The 9,797-nt window shown below is 36.0% G+C and overlaps 2 protein-coding genes across 4 annotated transcripts; both read right to left on the bottom strand.

Annotated features, from left to right (window-relative positions):
* Positions 1–4,361: 4,361 nt before the first annotated feature.
* On the bottom strand, positions 4,362–7,408 carry LOC131153505 (protein SKIP34). 3 transcript variants are annotated; one of them, XM_058105851.1, is made up of 2 exons: positions 7,043–7,408; positions 4,362–4,724 (listed from the first exon to the last, which is right to left on the bottom strand). In XM_058105851.1, coding segments are annotated over exons 1-2 (288 nt in total). In that variant the 5' UTR covers positions 7,330–7,408; the 3' UTR covers positions 4,362–4,723. The 3 variants fall into 3 exon arrangements, with proteins under 3 accessions (XP_057961834.1, XP_057961851.1, XP_057961842.1); XM_058105868.1 differs by lacking the exon at positions 4,362–4,724 and adding an exon at positions 4,928–4,943 and having other exon boundaries at positions 7,043–7,393; XM_058105859.1 differs by lacking the exon at positions 4,362–4,724 and adding an exon at positions 6,535–6,866 and having other exon boundaries at positions 7,043–7,393.
* Positions 7,409–8,036: 628 nt separating this feature from the next.
* On the bottom strand, positions 8,037–9,073 carry LOC131153497 (pyruvate decarboxylase 1-like). Its single transcript, XM_058105842.1, has one exon. It carries the CDS (start codon positions 8,660–8,662, stop codon positions 8,126–8,128), a length of 537 nt encoding a protein of 178 aa, XP_057961825.1. The 5' UTR covers positions 8,663–9,073; the 3' UTR covers positions 8,037–8,125.
* Positions 9,074–9,797: the final 724 nt, after the last annotated feature.

Raw genomic sequence — 9,797 nt, 5'->3', positions numbered from 1 at the left:
ACAATGAACATATACAACACTGTACATTTGTGAGAAATTCACAAGGCCAACATATAATAAAGATTTATGGCGTGTCTTGTGGTGTTGTGAGAATTGAATGTGTTTACATTCAAAGTATTTATGTTTGTCTTTGATCACCCACCCTAAGACCCTAGTTATGGGGCTCGTGAGAAATTTGTGCTCGTGTGTCATATAAAAAAACTTATAGGTTCCTTAGTTTAGCAACTCTTTGGAGAAATCATAGGAGAGTGCGTCTCCTCCACATTGGCTCCGTAAAGCTCCACTCAAAATGGGTATTCTTTAACATAACTTTTCTCAAATAGGGAATGAAGGGTTAAAAGATATACTTTGATAAAATTTGAAGGCTTTAAACTCTCATCATAGGGTTTGGATGAATCAATTAATTGGCGAGCAACCAGCATCTCCTTTCTCCCAAAAGTCAAGATGTTAAGGAATATGTAGCAGGATCGAAATGCCACCATAATTCTTACAAAAATAATGACAACAACAACAAATCAAATTTTAAGTCCCATTGACTCACAGATTTAAGAGCGTTTTCCTCGACCGACTTAAGAATTCATAATTCTTCCTATTACTTGAAATTGCACTCTTGTGCATGGACCAATTAACGCAACTAGATTGAATTATGTAGATGAGTTTAATATTGTAGCATTCTCAAAAGAATATATATAATGGGACTAAAAATTTATAAATCACTAAATGGAGAATTTTCGAACTATCATGGTATGATTAGTTTGCAATATATACATGTAAACATCACTACTAACTTTTTGAACTTTGAAAAATGAATTTAAAACCTCCCGCTGCATTTGATTATCGGAATGAAATGAGTTATGTAACGACTTTAAAAATAATATGTGAGTAAGTGTGATCCAAAAAAATAAAATAAATAAATAAATAAATTATTATAATATAATATTATAATATTATAATAATATATAAGTTACCTGAAGGATCCTTTAACTCCTATAGGATTCAATTGAAAAAAAAATGCAGACCCCCCCCCCCCCTCATTTCTCACGCCAATCTCTCTCTCATCAAATTCTCTCTCTGTCACTCTCCTCAAGTTCTTTCTCTCTCATCAATTTCTTTGGCAAATCGTGTGCCGATTGAAGAACGGAAAATACCACTGGGTTCCTATCTCGACCACCAACATTTTAACCAGAGCGGGTTTGTGATTAGGACGTCGTAGGCACCACTCTTGGGATAAGGCAAACTCACACTCTCTCTTCAATTTCTTCTCAATATTTAACCAAATTGAAGATCGGACACCATCACAGGGTCCCAGTTTCGAACCTTAGCAAGTTAATCGGAGCATATTCGTGATTTGGGAATCTTAGATACCACTCCTGAGAAAAGGTACGAGGAATGAATTATGTCAGGAATATTTATAATTTAACCAATTAAATTGTAATATGAAATTACAGGAATTATACACGTTTTTCTAAGTATTTTGGTATATGAAAATTAGATTTTGAATTATTATTATTATTATTATTAGTTAATTAAATGGATGTTTGTAAGCTTAGAGATTTTATAATAATTGTTATTTAAAGTTGAACCAATTGAAGTAAAGTATTTGATTTTTGGATTATTGTAATAGATTTTATGAATAATCTGACCAGTTGAAATTATTAGTTCGAGTTGTTAAACATGTGTTGGTTAAGGATTAAAGTGAGTAGGGTTGGTTATCTCTGTTTTTCTTTTAAATATATATTTTGAGTTAAATAAATGGTAGAAATAATTATACCAGTATTTTCTAGTAAAATAGATATCGGGTATAAAATTTCCTATTTTCCAGTAGTTTATATAATTATAATTATTGAATAAATTGTGTAGCATGAGATTTAATTATATTTTACTACATAATTGAATCTGTGTATTTTTGTGGTATTATCATGAAAATGTGATTTGAACTATTTGATGGAAATACTGGAAATGTGTTTATATATATATATATTAATTTCTGGAATGGTTGAAAAGAATGCATGTATAGTAAATAGTTATAATGACATATAGACCACGGATAGTTTTATCAAAATGCAAAGTATGGTTTAAGAACTCCAATGGACCATAGATCGCTTGGTACCGTAGCTACAGTAATGAAGAGTTAGTGCAACCACACGTTTCGAGAAGAGTGTTGGTATTAAATAGTCAATTAGGCCAATGAAGTGTAGAGCTTCCCCTGAAGTCTAGACTAGCATAGGAAGGCCAGTCGTACTAGTAGAGATGGAGTATAGTTGACTTAACTTGGTGGCAGGCCAACCACGGTTAAGTCCAACCTATGGGCCACACAACCCGTCATGGGGGGAAGCATGTCGTTTATTCATTCGAGGAGAGTTCTTATATTCATATTTGTAAATTTAACCATAGTATAACAGAGTAGAGTATATGAAAACAGACCATATTTAACAAAGTATAACAGAACAGAATATTTTAGATATTACAATTCACAGAGTATAGTTACAAAATATTTACAGTACACAACTTATAGTTGTAAAAGTATTAATAGCTTACAGTTTATAATATTTATATAGGTGTGAGTTATAGTTTGCATGTAAAAGTTATTTATAGTAAAATATTAAATGTATTTTATACTGTGGCATTACATGTGATTGGAGCGAGGTAAACTCTCCGCCCGAGGGTTTGCTAAGTAAGGTAAGTGTCTTGTAGCCACACCCAAGTTTAATGGACAAAGTTATATAAAGTATTAGAATAAAGGGGCGCTACATGTTATGAGCTTGTAATCTCCCCAATTCTCAGGAACTCTCGTTTATAAATAATGGTGTATGTATGAGTATAGTCTATAAAAGTATTAGCAGTTGTTGTTGTTTATTAACAAATGATTATTTTATGTACACACTAAACTCATTGCCAACACACTTATGATAATTTATTCTATACTTATTAAGAAGTGTCTCACCCCATCATTATTAAATATTTTTCAAATGCCCTATTACGAGAGACAGGAATCAGAGTAGCGCAACAAAAGCGTGAGTGAGGCTAGAAATAGTAGTTTAGATTAATAATTAAATTTGTTATTTATGATTTATCTTAGAATTTCTAAGATTGTATTTAAATTTGTTATTGGAGATATTCTTCTAATAAAAAATTTTTAGTACTCTAGTATATAAATATTGAGATGTTCCGCTGTATAATTATTTGGTATCAGAGATTTATTATTTTTAAATAACACTTCAAACCCCACTTTCGAGTTCAAGGCGTTTTAAGTTAAAGGAATGAAATGTATTGAAAATTTGACTAGAGAATATGAAAAAACACTCAACTTTATTTTACGTCGATTCCATTCCATGCTTAGTACAAAATGAGTACTTAACTAGTTCATTTCTATTTAAAAGAAGCACCACTACTTTTTCCCCCTTCCTTCCTATCTTGAAATTTGCACTCATTTAAATTGGGTAAGGAGTTGTGCAAGAATAATGCTTAACCAACAGACTTGGTCACAATGCTAGAAAATCAATTGAGCAGCAAAAATGAGTAGACAAATTAGGTGCCAACTTCAGTGAGGAAAAATCAACCACCCTTGATGCTGATGGTTATGCAATTTGTAAAGAGGAAGCTTGCTCATCACAGCACAAATGGATTTTGACAGCTTCTCAAGTTACCATTTCAATGTCTCCTTGCACAAGTGTGTGTAATAATTTGATGGGATTGTGATTTCTTATTTAACAATCCATCCCTGTTAGCAGCTCACCCACAAACATCCATGATATGATAAAGAAAATAAATGAAAGTACAAATTTTAAAAAAAAAAAATAATAAAAAGTTACTTCTTACCTTAGATTCCATTGTTCACAAAATGTCAGATTTTTTTCTTTTTTTTCCTGTTAATGGTGTGTTTGCACGGGCGTGCTCTGTTAGTGGGCGTGTGAGCCTTTGCGTTTGTCTTCGATTATACGTTCACGATGCTTAGCACAACCACCCTCAGCATATGCATTTAATCAATAACCTATTGTTTGATTCCACAAAAAGAAAAGTAGAATTTCAAACATTCGATAGCTTGCCCCAAAAATCTCCTTGTTGAGTGAGCTGATAACCCTTGCGCCTTTGTGCTTTATTGACAATTCACACACACATTGTTGGTGTGTAATTGCTAGTCTGCTAGCATATAATTGAACATCTGCATTCTTATAACCAAACCCTTGCTAGGAGGTATCACCCTTAGATAAGCTAAAATTTCATATCCTTCAAATAAAATACTTTCCATACGTGAATGCATACTGCAATAGGGTTTTGCAAGCTATTTCCTGCTCCCAAGGTTGAAAAAGGCCAAAAGCCTGTTTGCAAGTTCAACCATTCAATGCAAACAAAACAAAACATGGCAAATTCTTGGGCAGCTCTCATTTAATTTGTCAAACTACCAACAGACGAACATGAGTGAATATTCCAGTTGTTTCATTCACTCCCAAAAAGATTGTTTCACACCATCTGTTGAGTAACACAACATACCAAATTTGGGGATTTCAATCTTCTGGTGATCAGGAATAATGACTTGAGTGGTCATATTCTACCTTGGTGTGGTTTTTAGTCATTATTTCTCCAGGATACTACACTGCACATTATTGATCAATAATTGAGAAGATTTAAGAAAACATGAGATCATGCATCAGACTTTATGTTGAAGGTCTGAAGGATAGGAGATGGGGTGCCCCCATTTGTGTAGCTTGGACCTAATGAGCCTCCTGTAACGAAAAAAGAAAAAAACAAATGACATCTTATATTACACCCCAAATTTGATTCGAGATATGCTAGGGTATCATATTTTAAATGACGCAAGGGAGGGAGAAAAGTTCACATTTTCTTTTTTAACCCTCATTCTTCTTTTTCTTCACGGTCCATTAGACATTTTATCCAGGCACCTGTCCCGTGAATGAGCCGCCTCACCCCAACAAAGACCCTGCCTAGACATTATTAACAACCGATATAATTCCATCATATTTTCATACAAAATGTTTATTTTTTATTTATTTATTTTTATTATTATTTTGCATTTATCTTCCAAATGAAGAACCAAAAAGATCTTTCATCTGAGCTATTCACACCTCCTTTCCTTTGTGTTCATTGCAAGCTCCTCAGGATTGTATCTGCTTACCGAGGAATGTCTAGAATCAGTTTTTTGTTTGATCAAGGAACAAACTCGTGGAGTAAGAGCTCTCCAAGATCATCCCCAACACCTCTCCTCAAAGCGCACCCCCCCCCCCCCCCCCTCTTTTTTCTACTCACCCTTGCATGACTTTGACATGAATACAACCATCATGTATTATTTGACAGCATGCCTACATTTCATCCACTCCACTCTAATTCTGAAGGCAAGTTGGCTACTGAGGGACCGTTTGGTATCACTATGAAAAATTTTGAAAATGAAAACACAGATCGAAATCTAAAAATAAGAAAAAAATATATAACTAAAAATTGTCAACCTACTCCCTAAAACTAAAAACAAAAACTAAAAACCTATTTGGTTATTTGTTTTCAATTTTTTTCTTTAATTATAACAATGGCTTGAAAAAATTAAAATATAATTATAATATAATAAAATGATTAAAATGGCTGTAAGAATTAGAAAAACAAATGTATAAATCAATAATGACTGGAGTTTTACCCACTCTTCACTCTCATAATTCCCTAACGCTCGCACAAAGCTTTTAAAGAATGCTCAGACTCTTCAATGGCAGAATCAAAGGATTTTTCTTTAAATAAAACTCTTCAATGATAGAATTTTGGAAGATGGTGGCCTGAAATTGTTTTTTGAGAAAACAGCTGGTGCTATGCTGATCGTTGCTGGAGAAGAGGACGCATCAATACACACTTCAGCAAAAACAAACACCAAAAAATAAAAACAAAAAAATAATAGCCGAGAGAGAGAGAGAGAGAGGAAGTAAGACTTAAGAGAGGGGATTTGAAAGAATGCAGATGCAAAAACATGGGAAGGAGAGTAGCTAGAATGGGGACTCAGCAAGATGGGAGACGGGGAGCAGCTTGATTACTCGAATGCTATGGAGATGGGCTCAAATAATAGGGAAAAAATAAAGAAAATCGAACACTGAATCCCACACTCACATTTTTAAAAATAGGAGAGTCCCCCACTTCACCTCTGTCGCAGCTAAATGAAAACCCCTAAAAGTGGTCACTGTTTTTTAAAGAAATAAAGCACAAGGGAAATCGTTTTCCAGCACACACAACGAAACATGACTTTAGTTTAATTTTAGCATTTGAGAAAAAAATGGAAACAACAAACCAGTAAAGAAAATGATACCAAACACAACCTTAGTTAAGACCTGAGATCAAATGCTCTTCAATATGTCACTTGTAAACCCAAACCAAAGTAACAGAAAACGTTTCCTATTTGATGTTCTATTCTCTCAACTTGCATTGAACTCTGGTTTCCATTCACTAATCCTATGTTGGGGTGCTTCAACTTCACACTTTCGATTTGGATTTGTGTAGAATTTGGACAAAATACAACATATAATTGCATTGACTAACAGACCCACCACCACAAGATTACAAAATTGCATTGACCTACAAACCCATCATATAAGATTCAATCCATAACCCATACATTCCAGTAACCATGATCCCCTCAAGATATTCTAATTCTAAACAATTCTAGGCAGTTCTAGCTAAGAATTACACACTATAGCGAGCGATACCAACAACCAATGAGTAATGATTGATCCTAGGGACTTTATTTAGTCGTGATAAGCTTCCATTAGAGGAATTCTAGCGATATTCAAAAGATTGAAACAGATTATTTTTCCCACTGATATCCACTCTTTAGCTTTTATAATTCAACTCATGTACTCCACTACTCCTACAATGCTCTGCAACAACAAAAGGGAAATGAAACCCTAAATCTTCTTATCATTGTGAAACAAGAGAACAAAATTAGCATCTAGCCATCAACAGTGAGAGTTATATTGTAAGAGAAAAAAATGCGCGGAGGAGTCTATAGACAAGCGTTATATGTGGAATCAAAAACGAAGAGGTGGAATTGTACTATTTGGGAACCCGAGAGAAGAGGCGAGTAACGTGCTCTTTCTGCTCCTGGAACCGTACTTTCAGATAGTTCTCGAGGATCTCCATGACAGAAACGAAGCGCTTCATCTCTTCAAGCTGACGACTGAGCTCGGCCTCCCGAGCCCTGGCTCCTTCAAGGCGTGCCTCCGTCTCCGCCAATCGAGCTCGCAGATCCTCGACCACGGCGTCGCTCTCCGCCGCTCTGGCGGCTCTCGGCGGCGATTGTTCGCCGTTCCAGGACGTTTGCAAGTGGTGGTGGTAACACATCCTGCGGTCGAGGGAGCTCGGAGATGCTGCACAACAAGAGAGAGAGAGAGAGAGAGAGAGAGGGGGGGGGGAGTTTTTTCCCATTTTATTATTAAAGATAAATAAAATATTAAATAATACTCTGGAAAAAAAATTCTCAAACTAATGCTTACGTAATCTCGCAACTTTAAGCTACTAAAAAAACGACGCGTGGTAAGGAGATAACTAAATCTTGCAGCCACTGGAAAGCTGATGCATGGCAGGATGGAAGGTGACATGTGACACGGAGGAGAAAAAATCTCCTTACAGCCACTGGAAAGCTGATGCATGGCAGGATGGAAGGTGACACGTGGCACAGAGGAGAAAAAATCTCGCAGCTCCAAGCTGCGAGATTTAAAGGAAAAAGCCAGCGGAAGATGACACGTGGCACAAATCTCGCGGCACCATGCTACGAGATTTGTTGTAATAATACTTGAAATACTAAAATTCAGGCACAAGCCCTTTCGCCGACGGCATCACCGCAAGGGCGTAGCCACAAGCATCCACCAGTTCAACGAAAGCATCGGCCGCCTTGGCCACCCGCAATTTAAGCCCGCCAACCAGAACTGGTTTCACTGCTTTGCTTAAGAACTCTACTGTTGCCTCTACTGCTGCCTCTAGACCCATTTGATTACTCAATCTACATCCCCAAAATCAGATTTTGAGAACGAATTTCAAAAAGAAGGAAGTAGAAGAAGAAGAATCTAGCAAATTCAAATTCAAATACGATAACACCTTAAAGATAGATATTTAATTCTTATACAAAATAGCTCGGATATTACGTTGGGGAAATTGTGAAGGGAACAGGGTCGCGACTGAAAGTGGGGTGAGGAATTCCAAGTAGATTACAGCTGATGCTGAAAGTGGGGTGAGGAATCCTGTTGGTCCCGTAATCATTGGAGTTCGAACCACCAACGATGCAAATAAGGGGAAGGTTCTCGCTGTAGGCTCCGGAAATCGCATTGAGAATGCTGAGACCGCCGACAGTGAAAGTGACGGCGCAGGCTCCGACTCCGCGGCAGCGGGCGTAGCCGTCAGTGGTGTACCCGGCGTTGAGCTCATTGCAACAGCCGACGAGGTTGAGGTCGGGCTCGGCGATGAGGTGGTCGAAGAGGGTGAGGTTGAAGTGGCCGGGGACGGAGAAGACGTCGTTGACGCCGATTTCGACGAGGTGGCGCCCGAGGGTGGCATCGAAGGACGCAACGACGGAGGGCGCTACGGAGCTGTGCATTGCGGTGGCGGAGCCGTTCGGTGGGCAGCCTACGTTGCCATTGGTGGGATTGCAGTCGTCCAGCGCGCAGATCTTCGAGTCCATGGCCGACGAAATTTGTGCCACAGAGCTGGGAGATTTGGTCCGCCCTGCCACGTGTCAGCTTTCCAGTGACTGCTTTCTTTAAATCTCACAGCTTGAAGCTGCGAGATTTGGTTCTCTCCTTGCCACGCGTCGTCTTTTCAGTGCCCCATCAATTTAAATCTCGCAACATCAAGCTGCGAGATTACGTAAGCATTAGTTTGAGAATTTTTTTCCCATTCAGAGTATTATTTAATATTTTATTTATCTTTAATAATAAAATGGGAAAAAACTCAAGAGAGAGAGAGAGAGAGAGAGGGGTTGCTCTCCCCTCGAGGGCAATAGATGGATGAAAGCCAATAGATGATATTTGTAATTTTTAATATTTAAGCTCGTACATTTTTTTTTTAACTAATATTCAAAATAATGTGTTTTTTTTAATGAATTTGAGTTGAAATTCCCATTGATAGGGTTGCAAAATAGGGATGTTAAAAAATATTTGACAATTGATCCGATTCGAAAATGTGATCCAAACCGAATCGAATTTCAGTTAACCAATTTATTAGGCTCAATTTTATTTTTATGTTTTTTTTTTATAATTTTTAGTTATTGATTTGGTTTCAATTTTTATGTTATTGAATCAATAGTTACTTGAGTTTATATGAGTATTTATTAACATTATATATACATTATGTTATATAATAATATATATATATATAATGTATCGTAAAGTTATAAAATAGTATGCATAAATATTTTTGAATTGATTAATTTATATAAATAAAGTATAAATGTATATAAAAAATCAAGTAAAATATTTTTTTTTAAGTTATAATGATTTGAAAATTAGTTCAAATTAGATAAATGAAATGAGTCGTTAGTTAATTGGACGATTGGCTAATCAAAGGATTCCAATCTGTTTTGATTCATAAAAATATCGAATTAAAACTTTTAGCTCAGTTTCTAGAGGTTCGTTTTGGGTAACTAAACAATGAACACCCTTATAATGTAAACTAGTCAAATAAAGCAAGTTTTGCAGTGGTCAAACTTGTTTACTAAATTTTTTACCTATACTAGAACTTGAGTCAAGTTTAAATCAAACTTTAGTATACTTGTTTATAAACTTATTAAAGATGCAAATAAACAAACTAATGAACTG

This window comes from Malania oleifera, chromosome 1, assembly GCF_029873635.1.
Source record: "Malania oleifera isolate guangnan ecotype guangnan chromosome 1, ASM2987363v1, whole genome shotgun sequence".
NCBI lineage: Eukaryota > Viridiplantae > Streptophyta > Magnoliopsida > Santalales > Ximeniaceae > Malania > Malania oleifera.
This window is presented reverse-complemented; position numbering and strand designations above follow the sequence as displayed.